The sequence below is a fragment of the Microcaecilia unicolor genome, chromosome 11, assembly GCF_901765095.1.
Source record: "Microcaecilia unicolor chromosome 11, aMicUni1.1, whole genome shotgun sequence".
Lineage (NCBI taxonomy): Eukaryota > Metazoa > Chordata > Amphibia > Gymnophiona > Siphonopidae > Microcaecilia > Microcaecilia unicolor.
The window spans coordinates 43,212,182-43,235,416 of record NC_044041.1 but is presented as its reverse complement, the minus strand read 5'-3'; the positions used below and the strand labels follow the sequence as shown (position 1 = coordinate 43,235,416).

Genomic DNA, 23,235 nt, shown 5'->3' with positions numbered 1-23,235 from the left:
ACAATCAGATAGCAATGTAGTACCCCAACACGCAGGGGGGGCACCAGATCGCACCCTCTGTCAGGGAGCCATCCAGATGTAGCAGGGGGGTAGTCCGTTCGGGATTGCTCCTCAGAGCCACTCATCTGGCAGACACATCCAGCATCCTGGTCACCAGACTGTTCAAGGTCATGCACCCACACGAGTGGCCTCTCAGTATGGGAATTGCCTGCGAGATCTTCCAACTGTGGGACACCCCTTCGATGGATCTCTTGGCAGCTCAAGTCAATCATGCTGTCCTTCAGTTCTTTTGCAGGCTCCAGGCCCGCAACAGACTACTTTCAGTTCCCTTCCTCTTTCCTTGGGGAAAGGTCTTCTGTATTTGTATCCTCTCAGGGCAGATTCTACTGCCGCACAGACAGGATTGCGGGACAGGATTCTCATTGCTCCTTATTGACCCCGGCAGATCTGGCTTCCTCTTCTGCTGACATTCTGCTTCCGAGAACCATGGAATTTGGAGTTTTCTACAACCCTCAACACGCAGAACGAGGGGTCTCTTGTACATCCCCTCCTCCACTCTCTCTCTAGCTCTCACGACCTGGATGTTCAGGGGTCCACATTACCTTCCTTGTGTCTTCCTGTGGGTGTCGCCACTGTCTTACTGGCTTTCAGAAAAGCTTTCACTGAGAGGTGTTCCTCTTTCTAGTGGTGGCGGTATGCTACCTAGTGTACGGGTGGGAGAGAGTCCCTAGATCCCCTTTCTTGCCGTGCACAGGCCCTGATTCCATACCTTCTACATCTTCCTGAGTTCGGTCTGAAACCTAACTGTGTGAGGTTACTACTACTACTATTAACATTTCTAAAGCGCTTACAATCTAAAAGACAAGAGAACAATCTAGAGGACAAGTGAACAGTTAATCTGATAGGGTGGATAGATTGGGGCATTCTATATTTCTCAAGCAGTTAGGCGCCGAAGGCAGCTTTGAAGAGGTGAGTTTTAAGCAGAGATTTGAAGATGGGTAGGGAGGGGGCATGGCGTATGGGTAAAGAAAGATTGTTCCAGGCATAGGGTGAGGCAAGGCAGAATGAGCGGAGCCTGGAGTTGGCAGTGGTGGAGAAGGGTACTGAGAGAAGGGCTTTGTCCTGTGAGCGGAGGTTACGGGCGGGAACATAGGGGGAGATGAGGGTGGAGAGGTAGTGAGGAGCCGCAGACTGAGTGCATTTGTAGGTAAGGAGAAGGAGCTTGAATTGTATGCGATATCTGATCGGAAGCCAATGAAGTGATTTGAGGAGAGGGGTGATATGAGTATATCGGTTCTGGCGGAATATAAGACGTGCGGCAGTGTTCTGAACAGATTGAAGGGGGGATAGATGGCTGAGTGGGAGGCCGGTGAGGAGTAAGTTGCAGTAATCAAGGCGAGAGGTAATGAGAGCGTGGACGAGAGTTCTGGTGGTGTGCTCAGAGAGGAAAGGGCGAATTTTGCTGATGTTGAAGAGGAAGAAGCGACAGGTCTTGGCAGTCTGTTGGATATGTTGAAGATGACTCCGAAGTTGCGGGCAGATGGGACGGGGAGGATGAGGGTGTTATCAACTGAGATAGAGAGTGGAGGAAGAGGAGAAGTGGGTTTTGGAGGAAAGACGAGGAGCTCGGTCTTGGACATGTTCAGTTTAAGGTGACGGTTGGACATCCATGCCGCAATGTCGGATAAACAGGCCGATACCTTGGCCTGGGTCTCCGCGGTGATGTCAGGTGTGGAGAAGTATAGCTGGGTGTCATTAGCATAAAGATGATATTGAAAACCATGAGACGAGATCAGCGAGCCCAGGGAAGAGGTGTAGATTGAGAAAAGAAGGGGTCCAAGGACAGATCCCTGGGGAACTCCCAACAGATAGTGGGATGGGAGTGGAGGAAGATCCATGGGAGTGTACCCTGAAGGTGCGGTGGGAGAGATAAGAGGAGAACCAGGAGAAGACAGAGCCTTGGAACCCAAAAGAGGACAGCGTGGCAAGAAGTAAATCATGATTGACAGTGTCAAACGCGGCGGAAAGATCGAGGAGGATGAGAATGGAGTAGTGACCTCTGGATTTGGCCAGGAGCAGGTCATTGCAAACTTTAGAGAGTTCCGTTTCTGTCGAGTGCAGAGGGCGAAAACCGGATTGAAGTGGATCGAGGATGGCATGAGAGGAGAGAAAATCAAGGCAGCGGCTGTGAACGGCGCGCTCAAGTATTTTGGAGAGGAAGGGTAAAAGAGAGATGGGGCGGTAGTTGGAGGGGCAGGTAGGGTCAAGTGAAGGTTTTTTGAGGAGAGGTGTGACAACGGCGTGCTTGAAGGTGTCAGGGACAGTTGCAGTGGAGAGAGAGAGGTTAAGGATGCGACAGATGGAGGGGGTGACAATATGGGAGATGGTGTTGAGTAGGTTGGTGGGGATGGGCTCAGAGGAACAGGTGGTGCATTTCGAGGAGGAAAGAAAGCGGGAAGTTTCATCCTCGGTGATCTCAAGAAAGGAGGAGAAAGAGGCCTGGGTAGGTTGGTTGAGGGAGAGGGTTAAAGGGTGAAGAGGAGGTGGTGGCTTGGTCGTGAACTCAAGGTTGATCTTTTGCACTTTGTCGCGGAAGTAGTCGGCCAGTGATTGAGGAGAGAGAGAAGGGGGAGTAGGAGCGGGGGGCACTTTTAGGAGGGAGTTATGGGTGGTGAAGAGACGACGAGGGTTGGAGCTGAGAGAATTGGTCAATTGGGTGTAATAGTCCTGTTTTGCATGGAATAGGGAGGAGAGGAAGGAGGATAGCATGAATTTGTAGTGGAGGAAGTCTGAAAGGGTACGAGATTTCCTCCAGAGGCGCTCAGCGGATCGGGTGCAGGAGCGAAGGTAACGGATGCAAGGAGTCAGCCAGGGCTGGGGATTGGTGCGCTTTGTGGGACGGGAGATGGATGGTGCGAGGGTGTCCAAAGCAGAGGAGAGAGCGGTATTGTAAGTGGAGACCGCTTTGTCGACAGTTTCGGAGGACGTGATGGAGGGGAGGAGATTAGAGATAGTAGATGATAAGGTGGAGGGGTCAATAGCCTGGAGGTTCCTGGAGGTGGTGGTTAAAGTTGGACGGGGTGGGGGGGGGGGTGGTGAAGAAGTGTGAATGTGATCAGGTGATGATCGGAGAGAGGAAGAGCTGAGGCGTGGAAATTGGAGGGTGAGCCGGAGGAGGAGAGGACGAGGTCAAGACAATGGCCGTCACGGTGAGTAGGGGTGGTGGACCACAGCTGGAGGTTGAAGGAGGATGTTAGGGTGAGGAACTTAGAAGCGTGGGGGTCGGATAGGTCATCAGCGTGTACGTTAAAGTCTCCGAGAATGAGGGACGGAGATGAAGGCTCAAGAAAGACGGAGAGCCAAGCATCAAAGTCGGTGAGGAAGGAAGGGAAGGATTTATTAGGGGGGCGGTAAATGACTGCCACTCTGAGTGGTAGTGGGTAGAATAGCCGGATGGAATGGGCTCCAAAGGATGAGAAGCAGTGAGACTGCGGTAGGTGGAGGGGTTGGAAACTACAGGAGGGTGAGAGTAGTAGCCCAACGCCTCCGCCGCGGCCAACTGGGCGGGGCGTGTGGGAGAAGAGAGAGCCTCCATGGCAGAGGGCTGCAACTGAGGCAGAGTCTTCCGGGGAGATCCAGGTTTCGGTTAGGGTGAGCAGTTGAAGGGAGCGAGAGATAAAGAGATCGTGGGTGAGAGACAGTTTGTTGCAGAAGGTTCACTTCAGTATACTTAGTTCTTCTCATCTTCACGTAGGGGATACTCCCCATCTCTTGACAACCTTGAGGCTTGCTTTTGTCACAGCCCCAGTTACACCTCTGACTGTGTTATGGGACCTCAATATCATCCTCCCCAATTGATCAGCACTGTTTTTGAGTGGCTTGTTTTCCTATCCCTTGACGTGCTTAACCTGGATGGTCTTGTTTTTGGCGACTATTCTTTGGCTTGCAGGGTCAGTGAGCTTCATTACCTGTGGTGGTTCTGAAATTTCATCACAATAGAGTAGTTGGAGGTCACGTGATGGCGGGTAGCTGAGTGGACGCCTGAAACATCGGCTCCGACCTGCTCGCAGGAAAAACAGCGATAAAACCCAGGATTTTCCCCCGTACCGACTCCCAGAAGGAACAGGCAGAAACGCACTAGTGAGAGGAGAGCGCCGGAAAGATTGAGACTGATTGAAACTCGAGAGTTGGCAGGGCATGCCCGCCAAGGTCCCGCGAAGGAAAAAAAGTGTTGGCGCTGAACAACAGAAAATGGCGGCGATCTCCGAAGTGCCGATGGCAAGCCCGTTGCCGCCTGAACTGGTTAGAGACCTGGCACAGCAGATATCGGTGGTGTTGGAGGAGAAACTCTCGAAGTTACAAGCGTCAGTAGACCAGATTAGGGAGACGCTAGAACGCCAGGGTGCTCGTTTACAACATGTGGAAGATCGGGTCTCCCAGTGTGAGGATACAGCGGCAGGAGTGAATAGCAGGGTAGCGGCACTGGAGCGCAAATGCGAGCAACTAGAACAGAAAGCGGATGATTTAGAGAATCGTAGCAGGAGAAATAATCTCAGGATTGTGGGTCTCCCTGAAACAGTTAAAGCATCAGAGCTCCGGGACTTTGTAGGAAAATGGCTCCCTGCACAACTGGGCCTGGACGCGAGCGGGAACACGCTGCACGTGGAACGAGTGCACAGAGTGGGGGCAGAGCGACCGGGAGAGAACAGGCCCCGACAAGTACTGGCAAAGCTGTTGAATTATGCAGACAAGGAGGCTATTTTGCAGGCACACCGACGCAAGCCAGGACTAGAATATAATGGTGTAAAAATAATGCTTTTCCAGGATTATTCAGCGATAGTCTCTGAGCAGCGGAGAATCATGGGCCGGCACTGCAAAAGACTGTATGAGAAGGGAGTCCGCTTCTCCTTATTATACCCTGCGAAAGTTAGAGTGCTGCACGAGAATAAGACTTTGTTTTTTACTGAATCAGCCGCAGTTGAAACGTTTGTGACCAATTTGAAATGAAGCAGGAGGTGCGACGCGCCATGAATGTGAAATGGCGTGGTATAATGAGACTGCTGACAGGAGATTGAGATTTGTTACAGGAGGACAGGGAGGTGGCTGGCGAAGAGGTTTTGAGAGCGGCGGGAGTGGGGGACATGCCCTGCTGACCACCAAAAGGGAGCAGAATCACCCTAGTAGAAGTGGCAGTCAGCGAAAGCGGAACCCATGATGATCGAGGTAGCAGCCACTCCAAGCCCTTAAGTGGAATCGTGACAGCCACCAGAACTGCATATCTGAAAGAGCTCATTGCTGGACACCTCCTGGTATTAAGAGTTGATGGCAGGTTTTGTTATAGATTGCCATATGTTCGTTGATGCATGTTGAAACTTTAAACATGTTTGGGAGTCGGGGGGGGGGGGGGGGGGGAAAGAAGAGGGGCAGGGGAGGCCGGGAGAGTTGGTGGTGTACAAGAGGGGTGAGTGTGTTGTGGCCTGAAAGAGAGTGGAGAGGACAGAATGGGTTTTACTAGGAAGCAGGTAAAATGGGATAAGAAACGGGAAAGGGTGGGAAGGGAAGGGAGGGGGGAGGGAAGATTTGAGAAGCGGGAACAGAGGGGACAGGGAGAGAGTGAAGCGCAGGGTTCTGTGAACAACCAATGGGACAGCACGGGAACAGTTGATAAGGGTTGCCAGCTTGGAGAGATAATGCATGGGCACTGCAGAACAAGAGGAGATGCAGGAGTGGATGAGTGGTCCGGGGGCTTAGCTGGGAGGCCCTCGGACTCAGTAAATGAGTTTTGCGCAAGTGGAGACGATAAGCTGAATTTGTATGGCTAGTTTAAAGATTGTGACAATGAACGTTGATGGAGTGCACTCTCCAATAAAGCGTACAAAAATATTACAGGCACTCAGGAGGCAGAAGGCTGATATAGCTCTGCTGCAAGAGACCCACTTAAGCAAGCTGGAACACTTAAAGCTGAAAAGGGACTGGGTAGGAGATGTATTCTTTGCATCCTACAATGGGAGGCAAAGAGGGGTAGCCATACTACTTAAGAAAACCATTAGCTTTAACCTGCACAGAATGTATCAAGACCCTGAAGGGAGGTTTGTTATAATAGCAGGAGAAATGCAGGGCAGAAGGGTGGGGGTGTGTAGTGTATATGCACCCAATGTATACTCACAGCTTTTTTACGTTGCTGACTGCTAAACTGGTAACATTTGATCAATATCAATTAATAATAGGGGGGGACTTTAATATTACCAGCGATCCTTCCATAGATTGTAAGCCCCCAAGAAGGGTGGGCAAAGGCCAGAAAGACAAAGGGGTCAATTTTTTGATGAAAGAGTTAGATTTAGTGGATATATGGCGACATCAGCATCTTAGTGAGGTGGATTTTACTTTTTTCTCGCATCCACATGGGACACACTCTCGCCTAGACTACCTGTTAGTGCCTTACACGATGGCCTTAAGGGTGCAACAGTCGGGAATTGGGGAGCCAGAGGTATCTGACCACTCGCCGGTGTGGATGGTGTGGCATGAGGGAGGGCGGGACGGGGCCGACCGGTGGCGTATGAACCCGGCACTATACCAAAGCAGGGACTTCCATACTTATCTGAGAAAGAGTTGGATAGATTATATGATAGAAAATGATGCGCAAGATGTGACCCCACGAGTGTTCTGGGAGGCCTCAAAGGCAGTACTGCGAGGGAAGATTATTTCGTATACGACCTCCCTGAATAAAAAGCGAGGGGAAAAAATAAGGGCCCTTACCATAAAATTGAGAGATACCCGACGAATGTTTGTTGGGCACCCTTCTGATATCAATAGGAAGGCATACATGGAATCTAGAAAGGAGGTGCAGGATTTATTGGAGGAAAGTGCACTCTATAATATCAAGTTATATAAATACAAATTACATCAATGGGGCAATAAGACGGGCAAATTACTAGCGTCTTTAGTGAAGCAAAAAACGGCAAAAAGATTTATAACTAAAATACGAAACAGGGAAGGGGAGGTTAAAACCCAGTTGTCTGACATTAAAAAAGAATTTGTTCAATATTACTCACACCTATATCAGGCAGGAGAGTTTTCAGAGGAAAAATGCTTGGAATTCTTTGAAGGGATAGGGTTGCCCCGGATTTCAGAGGAACAGCGGAGGGGGTTGAACGCGCCCATCCAAGGAAAGGAAGTGCAACAAGTGGTCAAGCGTCTTAAGCTGGCCAAGGCACCGGGCCCGGACGGGCTAGGAGCGGAGTATTATAAAATCTTGCAAGATGTAATGGTGGCACCTTTTGTAGCTATGTGTGAAGAGACCAAGGAAAAGGGTGAGATGGGGACGGTATTAAATCATGCACATATTGTGTTGATCCCTAAACCAGGGAAAGATGAAGAATTAGTGGGTTCTTATAGGCCTATATCGCTGCTAAACCAGGACATAAAGATTCTGGCAGCGGTATTGTCAGACAGACTGGGGGGGGGGTGGTCCCTGACCTGGTTCACCCGGACCAAGTGGGCTTTGTTAAGGGGAGGTTTGCATCAGCCAATATTGTGAAAGTGAGCCGAATACTGTTGGAGGGAAATGGCAGAGCGGGAGATGCTATAGTGGCAAGCCTTGACGCAGAAAAGGCTTTTGACAAGGTGGTCTGGTCCTATTTGTTTTGGATTCTGGAACGCTTTGGTATTAATGGAGATTTTCTGGGTTGGGTACGAGCGCTATACAGTAACCCGACGGCGCAGCTCCTTGTCAATGATTCCTTGACAGATACTTTTATTTTGGGGGGGGGGGACTAGGCAGGGCTGCCCCCTCTCACCGCTACTATTTCTCCTTACTTTGGAACCCCTGGCTGCAAAGTTGCGACAGGAGGCCACGATGAAGGGATTGAAAGTGGGTGGAGAGGAATACATACATAATCTATTTGCAGATGATATGCTGCTTTTGCTGGATGAGGCAACCCGTACATTGCCGATGGCTATGGCAATTATTCAGGCATTTGGGGTATTTTCGGGTCTTAGCATAAACTTTGACAAGTCCGAAGCATTGCCGGTGAGTGACCCCTGTGCGAGTAGGACCTCAATCTCCTTTCCACTACGCTGGGCTACAGAGGGTATTAAATACTTGGGGATCTATATTAGTGCAAATCCGGCTTGGGTATACAAAAAAAATGTGCTGGACCGACTAGCGGAAGTAAAACACATATGTCAGAAGTGGAAAGATCTGCCAGTGAACTTTCTAGGGAGGATAGCGCTGGTCAAGATGGTATTGTTGCCTAAGATACTTTACCCGCTGCAGATGCTCCCTCTGTGGGTGAAATCCTCGGAGGAGCGTTTGTACAAAAGCGTAGTGAGCACCTTTATTTGGCACGCCAAATGCCCAAGGATAGCATTCGCAAAGATGATTAGGAACCATGGGCAGGGAGGACTCCGACTCCCAGATTTGCGAATTTATAATGTTGCTGCGTTAATGAGGTGGATCCACGAATTGATCACGGAGCAGGGATTTTTTGCTCCCTCGGGTTTCTGGGAGAGCTGGTGCAGGCCAAATGATCCCTTTACGGTTTTAGAGTCCTGGGCAGTGTCGGGGGCAAGAAAGAAAGTGGACAACCCCTATGTAGCAGCTCTTCAAATGGCATGGAGATGGTGGAGAGGGCAAGCGGGAATTACCGCAGGGGCTAGCCCGTTTTTGCCGTTGGTGGGAAATATGGCATTCCCAGCAGGGGTGGGGGTGTCAGTCTTTGGTAAGTGGAAAGAAAAAGGCTGCAGGTTCATAGGCCAATTCCGAAGGGAGGGGGAGGAGGCCTTTCCCACGTTTGCAGTGGTGAGCAGTGAGTTGCGGATCCCTGGCTCTCAGTTCTTCGCATACCTACAGGCAAGAGATTATATACTGAGTGTGGAGCGCTGGAGCGGGACGACAGTGAGATTCACAAAACTCGATTATACTTTTTTACAAATGACCCCGCCTCACAACAGGTTGACGGGCTGGTGTCAAATGATTAGGGAACAATTGCGGGCACCTCATTTGACATCGCTAGCAGCAGCATGGAGTAAGGATGTTGTAGAAGAGGTATCGGTGGAACGACTGAGTGCAATCTTTCAGGGCTTGCGGAGAATTACTCCGAATGCAGCCTTGCAAGATACGCAGTACAGAGTTCTTTATAGGGTGCATATCACTAAAGCAAGGGGGAAATCCCTGGGAATGTGGGACAGTGACAAGTGTGACAAGTGTGGGGGAGCGGTAGGCACTTTTCTGCACTCTTTCATGGAATGCCCAACTTTGCAAGAGCTGTGGTCTGGGGCGATAGACTTCCTGGAGGAGATCTTGCAGAAATCGGTGGAGTGGCATTATTCCATTACGTTAATGGGCTGTGGACAAGCTCTTAAGGAGCAGGGACTCAGAGCCTCACAGTGTAAATTTATATTGCTAGCCATGATCCTGCTTAAAAGATGTGTGTTGAAGCAGTGGGTGCATAGAGAGCCCTCGGTACTGGCAGCCTGGAAGAATAGTATGATGGAGATGGCTAATTGGGTATCTTTGAGATATAAATCCGTGATTTCCATGGGTGCTCGCCAGTATCGAGAGTTATGGAGGAGAACATGCACCTTACTTACGGTGCCTGAATAAGAACCTGTTTATTTAGATGGTGTGCTGTCCAAGCAGGAAGAAGCAGGGAGGGGGAGGAGGGAGGGAGAGGGGAACAGGGGGGAGGGGGGGGAGGGGGGAAGGTAGGGGGAGGGATACTGGGTGGGGGAGGGAAGCAATGAAAGTTAAAAATAAAACATGGAGGTCAGTAGACTGTTGGTAAAAGTTGTAAGGACGTGTTTTGCTTGGCATTGTTACTGTTCATAAAGTCTGTAACTGCATCCATGTACTAATAAAAATATTTACAAAAAAAACCAATAGAGTAGTTATCTGCATGCACTCTGAGTTCCTGCCTAAGGTTGTGTGGGGGTTTTGTCTATATCAGTTGATTGTCTTGCTTATGTCCTTCCCACAGTCTCATGCCCATAGTGAACGTGTACTGCACAACTTGACGTACAAGCGAGCATTGGCCTTTTGCTTGAAGTGGTCTTAGCACCCCAGGCAGTATTCCCAACATTTTGTTTCCTTTCATCCCAACACGATGGAGGGCACCATTGAGCAACACATAATATCTAATTGGCTACCAGATATTTTTCTTTTTCTTATGCCTAAGCTGGGCTGCACAAGAGGGTCCAGTCCAGACTCACAATGTCAGAGCCATGGCTGTGTCGTTAGCCTCCATTGGGGAAATTTGCTAGGCTGCTACGTGTTCTTCATTCCACACATTCACATCTTATTCCTTCTTTATGTAACATGCCTTAAGCAGCATGTCCGATATGACAGTTGGTTTGGGTACATAGTAATGCAGAATTAGTTTGGGTTCTAGAATCCAACTCCACCCACCTATGCTCATTTTTATTCTGTCCCAGGCTGCATTTTCGATGATTTACATGTGGTCTCAGGTTAATCTATTTTCTAACCTTGTTATTACGAGGTGCAATTTGTCATTGGTTGTCATTGGTTGTTATTTCCAGTGATCCTAGTAGCTAAGGGTTCCGCCACCTGTGAGAATATTAGCCTGCTTGCCCTTGGAGAAAGCAAAGATACTTACCTGTATTCTCCGAGAACAGCAGGTTATATATTCTCACATACCCTCCCACCTCCCTTTGGAGTTGTTTCTTCTTCGTAGTATGTTAGTATTGTACTGTTGGGAAGGCACTCGCGCATGTTCAGTGGAGCGTGATTCATGATCCAAAGAGCTCTAAAAGCTTCATACAAACTTCCAGACTGAGCAACTTGGACCACGTTACCCACATGTGAGAGTATAGAGTATATAGCCTGCTGTCCTCTGAGAATAACTGCTACAGGTAAGTATCTTCGCTTTATTCCTGGTAACATAAGACATTCCATATAGGGTCACAACAAGGGCCTACCAGGCCCAGCATCCTGTCTCCGACATGGTCAGTCCTTGTCACAAGTGCATGGCAGGATCCCAAAAAGTAGCTCCATTCTTTGTTGTTCATACTTGGGGAAAGTCATGCTTATCTCTAAGGTGTCCTTTTACTAAACCGCACGCTAACGGGGAGAAAAAAGGCTTACCATAAAATGTGTTAAAGCACTTTGCTGTAATTTGCCTGGCAGCATATGCTAAATATTTTTTTCAGGGTGTCATGGATGAGGAATGGACGTGGAAGCGTTATCCAGCTAGTATGTTCACTGGATAATGCTAACACTGGAGAAATTAGTGCCTCCTAAATAGGAGGTAGTAAGTGCTCCTGCATTACTATTTTTGCAGGTCTCGTGCTCTAATAGAAAAATTAGTGCAGGATTTGCAAAAAGAAAAAAGCCCTGTTTGAGGGACTCACTAGAAGTAAGTGAGTCCCACATTAAAGTATGTTATGCCCATTTCTTAATGCATCTTAGTAAAAGGGGCCCCTAAGTTTCAGACCAAGAAAGGGCGTTTAATTCCAAATTGCCCTTCTAAGTTGATGAAATGTTTGCTTTGTGCAGAAAGGGCAGCCTCTAAAGATGATCGTTATGTCTGCTACGCTCAGAGTTGAAGACTTCACGCAAAACAAGAGATTGTTTCCTGTGCCACCTCCTGTTGTAAAGGTACTTTTAGGACCTATGAAAACCCCAGTTGCTACCACTTCTAGTTAAAAACTGATTTGTTATGTTTTTAGCAACTATGTAAATGCACAAGACCTTTTAAAAAAGAACACATTTTACGATATTTGTTTTTTGAGCATATTTCAAATATGCAAAAAATCCTTTTAATTTTGATGGGGCCGTTTGCCATTCAGCAACTGTTCAGTTGAAACATGCTTTAATTATACCCCTCTAGGTTTTTTTTTTTTAGTCATTTGGGGGTAATTCTAAAACATAGGTGCTAAAATTTATGCACTCCTTATGAGTGTAAATCTTTGGAATAATGGCATTTACGCACATAGGCATGCACATACATGTATAAATCTTTGGAATAATGGCATTTACGCACATAGATTTTTAGAATAATGGAATTTACATCCATAACTGCCAAAATAACACCTAATTGCTGTTCTGTAAATATACACATAACTTAATAGTAAGGAGAGAGTGCACATGGATGGAGTTGGGTGGGACTCAAACTAATGTGCATAACTTGTAGTATTCTATATCTGTGGCAGTTGGGCACTAACATACCAGTACTTTTGAGCGTGAGTTTAGGCATGGATTTAGGGAAATTGGCCTGTGTTTCTTTATAGAATAGGCTCCTCCAGGTGCTCAGTTATAGCATTGCCCTCTTGGAGTGAGTGACAGAGAAGAAGGCCTGGAGCTCTCTGCTTCAGAAAATAAAGAATCGTTGAACCAGCTATTGCCTGACAGTGATCTAGTCAGTGATGCCGAGGTTTAGAGTTCTGTTTTGCTTGAAATGTGGTTTCCCTTATGTAGGTAGAAGCAAGACAGTTTCCCGTTACAGTCCATTTCAACAAAAGAACCCCCCTCGATGACTATGCGGGAGAATGCTTCCGCAAGGTCTGCAAAATCCATCACATGTTGCCTACAGGTAAGTTCCCTGCACATAACTATTCATGTTTTCTCTTAAATGCACAGTCCCTGATTCATCATTCTGAAAATGCATTCCTAAATCTTCCATGAGACCCTTCCCTAAATGGTAAATAGTTTTTTTTTTTGGGGGGGGGGGGTTGGGGGGGGTTATATTTTGGAAAATAGCACTGCAGAACTCTTGTCTTTTCCTTTCTTTTAAGAGTGAAATTTGGCAGTTAAGGAATCCTGAGTTTGACATTGCTGCATGGGGATGACACTGTTTAACTTTGGATTTGCTAATAGTCAATGTTGTACTTGTCATTCACTCAGTGGCAACCTACCATTAGGCCAACTGAAGTGAGGGCCTCAGGCGGCACTCTTCTTAGGCTACGACATCCCCCCCTTCCTTTCTTCCTCAACCCACTTCCCTGAATTTATCTTTTATTTTCTTGGTTTTGCCCTGCCGCCGGTCCTGGCCCCTTCTCTCTACTCAGCCCGCCTCTCTGACGTAACCTCCTGTTTCCTCGGAGGCAGGCCACAGTAGAGAAGGGGCCAGGACCAGCAATAGGGCAGCCTATGGGAATTACTGCTGCCGTCGCCTTTTGAAAAACAAAAAAATTAAAAGGTAAATTTGGGAATTCGGTTGGGGAATGTAGGGGGGAGATGTCAGACCGTGGCAGAGGAGTCATGGCGGCAGCTTATTGCTCGCCTCTGGCAGCAGATTGTCTTGGGTCGCCCCTGCATCCACTGTAAAGTTATTGCCCTATCTAGTGTAAGGGCTCTATTTTAAGTAATATAAAAAGTATGAATTAACCAAAAGAATTGTTTTCTTAGCCCATTATTTAAAGCAGCTCTAAGCAAAATTTTCTTTGCAGAGGAATATTGGACTGTTGTAGTGTTGCATGACCCCTTAGAACCTCATGTGTGTGTTGCACCAGCTGAAAATCTGAGTAACACTTAAGCACAATGACATTCTCTTCCTGCAGGAGGCATCTTGGTGTTTCTGACTGGTCAAGCTGAAGTGCATTCACTCTGCAGAAGATTAAGGAAAGCATTTCCTTACCATCATAAACACAAATCTGAAGGTAAAATAGCCCCTGAGGTTTCTTGCTTACCTCCATCATTCATTCATTCATTCTTTTTCTTTCTTTCTGTTCTGATGGATTTCACCCTGCAAGTGCTCATGAATCACAGCTTTAATAGCTTTGATATTAGTTTATCTAACAAAATCCAAAGGGGAAGTAGCATCCAGCTCCACTTGTTAATCTCACCTGTAGCTAGATCAGGATTAGATTATGAAACTTTATTTTTGCCGAATGAACATGCTATTACTTAATACAAAAGTTTGCATTTTATAGTGCTAACAGGGTCACTTGGAAAATAAGAAAGTTTTCCCTGGAGTTTAGAGAGAGTGACCTAGTTGTTTACTCACTTCTTATTGAAATCTCCATGTGACATTCACTATACCTTTTTCTGAGCCGTCAGCTGGTTAATGTGTTCTGAGATGTTGCGCTTCTTAAGTGTGTGCTTTCTGGTTTTTTTTGTTTGTTTTTTTTTAGAAAAGGAAGACTCAACTGATGACATGAAAAAGTTTAAAAACTCCAAAGCAAGGAAAGCCACAGTAAGTGTATAACAGGGCAGTGAGAGAATTCAGGGTTAATACATTAGTGCATAATAGTACAGTTAATCAGTCAAACAACTTTTAAAAATTGGCTATTCTTGTCTTTGAGCAAAAAATGGAAAAATGTTCAAATTTGCACTAGCAATCTGACTTGCAGGCTTTTGTCCCAAACAAATCTGCCCTTAAGAGGATAACTTTATAAGTAGACACCTGTGGCAAAACAAGGGACTTCTATCTGTGATCCATTATTTTATGACACCTGTTTTTTTCCCTCAGTGCATTTTTCTTGTTTGGCCAGCAGGAGGTGTCTGACCTCTGCATTTTAGCAGTAGCAGAGTGTTTATTTCTTAGCTTTCCTTCCCTAAGGAGGAGAGGAAGCCCTGAGGGAAAGTAAACTGCAGTGCTATTGGTCAGATACCTTCAAAGTTAATGCCCTGGGCTCTGATTGGCCTGAAATACAAAAGCCAGCCACAATGTGCTAAATAAAATTCTCACAGTCTCAGAGAGGGATTGTGGAGAGAAAGATCTCTGCACTGAGACCCTGTTCAAAACCTGCGAGTAGTTATTTTCCTGAACTCCCAGGAGTAGTCGGGTAGTAGTAAAGTTTCTCCAAGGCTTATAATTTTCACAAGTGGGTGACGCCAACCCATGTCGCCTGGTCTGGAATTTACCAGAGTTAAACAAGAGCCTTGTGGAGCACAGCACATGCCCTAGTCCCTTCCTACCCACCACAAGCATGCTGTCTCCTTAGTTCTTTTTCTACCACATGAAGAGAGGGAGTGTTTTTTACTGTCTCATTACATTTCTCGATCCTAGAGAGCTTTTTTTTTTTTTTTTTGTGCCTTTTGGCTATTTTTTTGTCGTTTTTCATCTTTTATTGTGTTCCTGTTGTGGAACTTCCGTCCTTTTATTTTTCCATTAAATTGTTAGTGTTTTTGCCCTGTTTTAATTTTTTTATTTTTGGTTATCATTGAGCCTTTTTAGGTCTTGACTTGGGCCGGGAACTTTCCCTTTCTTTTTTTGTTTCTTTGCCCCTTTTTCAGGCACCATTGCTTCGTTTAATTTAGCTGAGGAGCTTGCACCTACCCTGCCTCCCGTTGAGGCCCCGGTTGGCCCTCAGCCTGCACTGTGGCCTCTGACACCTATGCTGCATGCCAGCACTCCCTCGACGTCCATGGAGGAAGCTTCACTGGAGTCGAGACAGGAACTGACTTCTCAAGGACATGATTACTTCACTTAGAGCCAGATTCGGTCTCAACACTCCCATTAGGAGGTATTGTTTGACACTGAAGAGGAGTGCTCATGGGATTCAGAGGAAGATCCTAGGTAATTTTCCTCGGATGAGCTCAGATGAGTCCTATGGAATTCTTTCTGAACCCTCTCCTCCACCTGAAAGGAGAAAGTCTTCTCCGGAGAACCTTTCATTTCCATCTTTTGTTAAGGAAATGGCTGATGCCATTCCATTTCCTTTGGATGTGGAGGATGAGCCCAGGGCCAAGATGCTCGAGGTTCTGGACTACACATCTCCTAAGGAGGCTGTGACGGCCCCTGTCCACAGGGTACTCAAGGAAATCCTCATCAGGAAGTGGGAGTCCCCTCTGTTGGTCCCTGTCATGCCCAAGAAGATTGATACCCAGTATCAGTTCCACAGTGTGTCTGGTTTTGATAGGCCTGAGATGCTTCACAATTTCCATGGTGGTGGAATCCACTCTCAAAAGGGCCACGAGTTCCAGGGACTGTGCCTCGGCACCCCTAGGCAGAGAAGCTAGAACCCTGGATTCTTTTGGGAGGAAGATGTACCAGGCTTCAATGCTTATTTCCCGAATGCAATCATACCAGCTCTTCACGAGTGTCCATTTGCAAAACTTGGTGGGCAAGTTGTCCGACTTGACTGAGATGCTTCCTCCGGAGCAGTTTGCCAGTTGGTCAAGCAGCAGAAGGTGTGTCAAAAGTTCTGGGCCAGGGGCACTGTTTCTGACTTGGAACATTCTGTTCAGCAGAGGTTGGCAAATGTTCCATGCTGGGGAGATAACCTTTTTGGAGAGAGGGTTGAGGAGGTCACAGACCAAATTAAAAAACACACTGATACCATCTCTTCTCTCTCCTGCTGACTTATAACCTCCGACTGGTAGATTCTTCAAATAGATATCAAGAGACAGTCCCTCAATTGGTATCTCAAGCTTCTAAATTGCCTACCGAGAGCTCATTTGTTCAGCTCTGAGCACAGGCAGGTACTTGCAGAGGATCTCTCAGCCCTTCTGAAAACCCATGTGGTCGAGTCCGTACCACCAGGGGAGGAAGGGCGAGGATTCTATTCCAGGGACTTCTTGGGCAAAAGAAAATAGGGGAGATGTGTCCCAACCTAGACCTAAGGGCCCTGAACAAATTTCTTGTCTTGAGGAAAATTCAGGATGGTGTCCCTGGGTGCCCTTCTGCCAATGATTCAGAAAAATGATTGGCTATGCTCTCTGGACTTAAAGGATGCATATACTCGCATCCCGATAATTCCAGCACACTGGAAGTATCTTCGATTTTGACTGGGAACACATCACTTTCAGTGCCGCGTGTTGCCTTTTGGCTTTGCGTCAGCTCCCAGGGTCTTCACCAAATGTCTAGCGGTAGTTGCAGCATCGCTACCCAGACTGGGAGTCCTTGTGTTCTCGTAACAATTGGCTGATGAAGAGCACCTCGGAAGAGGGTGCTCAGTAGTCCATGTGGATGACTATGCGGGTGCTCGAGCTACTAGGGTTCATGTAGCGATTAGAGTTCATAGGAGCCCTGCTCGATATGCATATGGTTCAGGCCTACCTCCTGGAGACAAGAATGGACAATCTGATCGCACTCACTTCCAAGGTTTGTATCAGCAGGTCATGGCTTGGCAGATGTTGAGATTGTTGGGCCAAATGGCTTTCACAGTGTACGTTACACCCATGACACGTCTTCACATGAGATCAGTTCAATGGACCCCAACTTCTGAGTGGTATCAAGCCATAGGGAGTCTAGAAGATGTCATCCAAGTATCCCCAGAGCTTGTATGCTCTATTCAGTGGTTTACCATTCGATACAGTTTTAACTCTGGGACTTCCATTTCAAATTCCTCAGCCACAAAAAGTGCTTATGACGAATACATCTCTCCTGGGATGGGGAGCTCATGTAGATGGGCTTCACACTTAAGAAGCTTTGTCCTCCAGGAGACGAATCTTCAGATCAGTCTCCTAGAACTCCGGGCGATCTTGAACACTCTAAAGGCTTTCAGAGATCGGCTGTCTCACCAAATTGTTCTCATCCAAACAGACAATCAAGTTGCAATGTATTACACCAACAAGTAAGGGGGTACCGGATCATGCCCTATGTGTCAGGAGGCCATCTGGATGTGGCATTGGGCTCGCCAATATGGCACGTTCCTTTGAGCCACTTATCTGGCAGGCAAAAACACCCTGACCGACAGACTGAGCAGAATAATTCAACCGCATGAGTGGTCTGTCAATATGGGCAGTGCCCTCAAGGCCTTCCAAGTGTGTGGCAACCCCTTGGATATTTTTGCCACTCAGCTCAACCACAAGGTCCCTAAGTTCTGTTCCAGGCTTCAGGCCTACGACAGACTAGTGTCAAATGCCTTCCTCCTCAGTTGGGGGGGGACAGGTATTCTGTATGCGTGTCCTCCCATACCTTTAGTGGGAAAGACTTTATTGAAACTCAAGCAAGACTGAGGAGCCATGATTCTGATTGCGCCGTACTGGCCGCGGCAAATATGGTTCCCTCTACTTCTGGGGTTATCCTCCGAAGAACCGCTTGGATGTTGAGAGCCTGGAATTCACTTCCTTGGGTCTTTTGGAGGGTGTCTCCTGGGTCTTGCTGTCTTCCAGGAAAGATTCCACTAAGAGGTGCTGTTCTTTTAAATGGAGGAGGTTTGCCATCCGGTGTGAGAGCAAGGCCCTAGATCCCCTTGCTTGCCCTACACAGACCCTGCTTGAATACCTTCTACACTTAATCAGAGTCTGGTCTCAAGACCAACTCCATAAGGGTTTTCCTTAGTGCAGTTAGTGCTTATCATCAACGTGTAGAAGGTAAGCCCATCTCTGGACAGACTCTAGTTCGCTTTATGAGAGGTTTGCTTTTGTCAGAGTCCCGTGTCAAACCTCCACCAGTGTCATGGAATCTCAACATTGTTCTCATACAGCTGAAGAAAGCTCTTTTCGAGCCACTGAATTCCTGCCATCTGAAGTACTTGGCCTGGAAGGTCATTTTCTTGGTGGCTGTTACTTCAGCTCGTAGGGTCAGTGAGCTTTAGGCCTTAATGGTGGATGCACCTTATACTAAGTTTCATCACAACAGAGTAGTCCTCCTCACACATCCTAAGTTCCTACCAAAATTTTGTTGGAGTCCCATCTGAACCAGTCGATTATCTTACCAACATTCTTTCCCCAACCTCATGCCCATCCTGGCAAAAACAGCTTGCACACCTTGGCTTGTAAGAGAGCATTAGCCTATTACATGGAGCGGACAAGGCCCTACAGACAGTCCGTTCAGCTTTTTGTTTCTTTCGATCCCAACAGGATGGGGTCGCCGTTGGGAAATGCATCATTTCTAATTGGCTGGCAGATTACATTTTCTTCACTTATGCTCATGCTGGGCTGGCCTTGGAGGGTCATGTCATGGCTCATAATGAGAGCCATTGCCGAGTGAGTAGCCCACTTGAGATGACCCTCCATTGAAGAAATTTGCTATGTTGTTTAGTATTTTGCAGATCAGCCAGCTTTGTATATATAACTTATTCCCTTATCTATGATCTATAGCTATAGCCTGTCTTCTTGGCTTTCTCAGGAACAAGTTAACAGACCAGTTTGCTTGGCCTAAAATAATGGGCCATAAACTTTTTAAAACCTCTGTTTGTTTCAAACAGACTCTGAATTAATACAGAGACACTCTCAGTGAAGGACAAGTATGAGTAATGAGTATTCAAAGGAGGGAGGTGGCAAAGGGCAAATGATGGATAATTGGGAAAAAATACCAGAGAAGCAGAATTATGTGAAGGTGACCTTAGAGGTCAGAGTTGAAGAATACCAGATAATTAGGAGAGAAAATATAAGGCATTATGTAATTGGACAAAATTAAGCTTCAGTAATCTGACAAGCACATCTTGTGGCAGTCAGATTTTGTTAAGCTTCCAGGGAAATACACAGAAACACCAGAGAGAGATTTTATTTTTCTTACACTGAAATTTAGACTGATATAAATAAGAATTCAATTTTCTGTAACACTGGGAATCAAAGAATTTTTATTGTAACCATTTATTAACTCTAATAAATTTTAGCATTATTATAACAGATGTCCTCGCCATTGCGAGGCCCAGTTGACCAATGTTTGTTGTTTTTGGTGAGCCTAGTTGCTAGGGATTCCCCACTTGTGAGAATTATAAGCCTGCTTGTCCTCGGAGAAAACGAAGGTACTTACCTGTAGCAGGTGTTCTCCAAGGGTAGCAGGCTTTATATTCTCACAATCCCTTCCACCTCCCCTTGAAGTTGTTTCCTTTGTTATTTTTACTATATTTTTGCTGTAGTATTATTAATCTGAGGAGACCGCATTCTTGTGGCGTGCGGGAAAGCACTCACACATATGAGGTGGAGTGTGTCTCGCGCTCTACAAAGCTCTCGTTTAACTCTGGTAAATTCCAGATTGGGTGATGCGGGTCGGCATCACCAACTTGTGAGAATATAAAGCTTGCTGTCCTCGGAGAGCACCTGCTGCAGGTTAAGTATCTTCGCTGTCTAATTAGTTTTAATGTTGATACCTATTCATTTACCTGTTGTTTGCTATTTACACCTGTTTTTTCCACTTTTCTGATAATAAACCTATTAGTTTATTAGCTCTGTTGTCCTGAACTAAGAATTCTGGTGGGTTTGTCTTTTTGGTCTGTGAATGTTTTCTAGGAACTGTGGGACCCCTGGGATTGTGGCCCCAGTGTCCTTAGAAACCACCAGGGAAATAACTTGCGGGTGTGAGACTCGCCCAGAGGCAAGAGAAACCCAGTGCAGTGGGGAGGGTGTGCCAGTGTAGAGCACGTGCACAGGTGCAGGCTGGCCTGAGCAGTGCTGGGACAGACCCTTTAGGTGTCTGCAGGGTTGGCCCCAGGTGGGTTCTAGGTGTTTTGTGTCTGCACCTGTCTTTATAAAATACTAGGTCAAGCAGCAGAAATCACGCAGATGTTGCAGGCACAGAAGTTCATATCTACTCCACTCCTGTATACGTATGCTGGCAGAGTACATGCCATCATCTCATCATGTGTTCTTTTAAATCGGTCAAGTAATCCTAAACCAATACAGTGAATAATGAAATTCTTAAGAAAACCAGTTGGTTTATGACTTGTGTGTCTCTGTTCCTGGATCATACCCTTTCCAGGTCCTGTCCTCAGTTATTTTATGCTGCACAATGGTGATCTCCAAAGGCATGGGAGCACTGGAGATATACCTAGATGCAGTGAACACACAAAAAAGTAGTTTATGATGTCTATTTAAATGTTACCACAGTTTGATGAGGTCTTTTCCTCCTATATAATAGAATTTTCTGAAGAATTTCATTATTCACTGTGTTGGTTTAGCATTACTTAACCTGTATTTTTGAGTGAACACCATCCAGTTTTTGTATTTAAATCGGTCAACATGTAAATGGAGAGAGGTCCGAGGCATTCCCCATTCGAAGGGGTACGAGGCAGGAGTGCCCATTATCCCCTTTGTTATTTGTGTTAATACTAGATCCACTTCTTAGGGATATTAGTTCCCACCCAGAGATTTCAGGAGTTTCAATTGGGAAATCTACGTTCCTGATCTCAGCGTTTGCGGACGATTTACTTGTACACCTTACACACCCGCGGAGATCTTTAACGGCGCTTTTGGAGTTATTTCAGGAATTTGGGGATTTTTCTGGGTTTAAATTGAAATTTTCAAAGACGCTAGCTCTCGCCTCTACAGAGCAGTTGAGACGTGAATGGGGGGAGGACTTCCCTTTCTGTTGGGCTCGCAAAGCCTTTACATACCTGGGAATAAAGATTGGAATGAAAACAATGTCTCTATACCAGGCTAGTTTGTTAGAATGGACCATGGAACATCTACATAAATGGAGATCTTTGCCCCTCACCTTGCATGGCAGAATTCACTTGTTTCGTATAGTGGAGTTTCCGAAGTGGCTATATGTAATGCAGATGCTCCCCCTTCGTATCCTACATAGGGCTTTGCAAATGTTACATAAACATCTTCGTACATTTATCTGGGGTGGTAAGAAATTAAAACTGGCAATACAGCTTATGTAGGGGTCCTGGAAGGAGGGTGGTTTGGGCATCCTGTACCTATGGAGATATAACCAGGCATGTTTATTACGTCACTTGGGGGACTTGCTCCTCCAGAGAGAGAATTTTACTCCCAGGCAGTTGGAGGAGGATTATTTTAGTTCGTGTCACCTGTATTTTTTGTTGCAAGCCCCGAGGCTGACTATTCCAGCCTGTTTCCAGAATAGCGTTTTGTTGCGGCCATTGCGGGAGCTTTGGAAGGATTTGACTAGATGCTGGGGAGTAGACTCGGAGGTCTCTGATTTATTGCCTTTGCAGGGCAATCTAGCGTTCTCCCCGGGCTCAGAGAATCAGATATTTCGGAGATGGGCAAGCATGGGTATAACGAGATTGGAACATATTTTAACTGCAGGAGGGACCCTGTTGAATCTGGGGGCAATGGGGGTTGGTGTCGACCTTAGCAACATATTTCGTACAATCAGCTGGCACATTATCCTGCTTATAATCGAAAGAGAAAAACGCCTATATTGCGACCCAAATCGGGAGATGGGCGTCTTTCTCCTGTGGGCGCCCAAATCGGTATAATCGAAAGCCGATTTTGGGCGTTTCCAACTGCAATCCATCGCAGAAACGGGTAAAGTTGACGGGGGCGTGTCAGGCGTGGTGAAGGCGGAACTGGGGCGTGGTTATCGGCCAAGGAGAGATGGGCGTCTGTAGCTGATGATTGAAAAAAAAAAAAGGCATGTTTACCGCGATTTTGGGTCACTTTTTTTGGACCCTTTTTTTTCACGAACAAGTCCCAAAAAAGTGCCCCAACTGACCAGATGACCACTGGAGGAAATTGGGGATGACCTCCTCGGACTCCCCCAGTGGTCACTAACCCCCTCCCACCAAAAAAAAACCCACTTTAAAAACTTTTTTTCCAGCCTCTATGCCAGCTTCAAATGCCGTACCCACCTCCATGACAGCAGAATGTGTTCTATCCTGTGACAGCCTTTCCCTGGTTCTGATGTGGCTCTCGGGTGAGTGTGACACCTTTTCTGTTATGCGCACTGCAGAGTCACATCAGCAATGCATTGTGGTGGGTGTAGGGTATTGGGCTCTGTGATTCCACTAGCTTGTGGCAAATGCTCACGATGTTGGTAGTTGGTAGGCTCTACTCCCATGGTGCTTTTCCCCCTGCTTACTGGGTCAGAGTGTGCCCTGTTTTGTTTCCGGTAGTCCATCAGGTAGTGGCCATTTTTGTAAGCCAGTTTTAGATCCCTTTCACGTGTTAGCCACGTTACAGAACTTAGTTCTTCCCTTGAATGTGGCTGAAAGAGGGCATTGTACACCATTCTGCCAGCTCGGACCTACTGCTAATCTCAGTACCAGGGAGACTCATTGCAGGTGTGGCACAACCTCTGATCTGCAGTTAACTGTGAGTAAGCGTGCTTATTCCAGTAAAGGACGTTTTCGGAGAGATTAATCTTCAGGTGTCAACTGGTGTGCCAATGTTATATAGCAGCAACAAGTCCTAGAGGCCTGCATGTATGCAGGTCCCTGGAGCACTTTTAGTGGGTACCGCAGTGCACTTCAGCCAGGTGGACCCAGGCCCATCCCCCCCCACCCATAACACTTGTGGTGGTAAATGGGAGGCCTCCAAAACCCACTGTACCCACATGTAGGTGCCCCCTTCACCCCTAAGAGCTATGGTAGTGTTGTACATTTGTGGGTAGTCGGTTTTGGGGGAGGGGGGTTGGGTGCTCAGCACCCGTGGTAAGGGAGCTATGCATGTGGGAGCGTTGTCTGAAGTCCACTGCA

General features: G+C 46.8%; 1 protein-coding gene across 1 annotated transcript in view; it reads left to right on the top strand.

Moving 5' to 3' along the window:
- DHX37 (DEAH-box helicase 37) overlaps nt 1-23,235 on the top strand; it is an 80,633-nt gene that overhangs the window by 35,275 nt on the left and 22,123 nt on the right. Inside the window, exons 10-13 of the mRNA XM_030219453.1 lie at nt 11,513-11,614; nt 12,434-12,548; nt 13,516-13,614; nt 14,089-14,150. Of these exons, the coding sequence (XP_030075313.1) occupies nt 11,513-11,614; nt 12,434-12,548; nt 13,516-13,614; nt 14,089-14,150 (378 nt within the window). The remainder of the gene's footprint in view (nt 1-11,512; nt 11,615-12,433; nt 12,549-13,515; nt 13,615-14,088; nt 14,151-23,235) is intronic.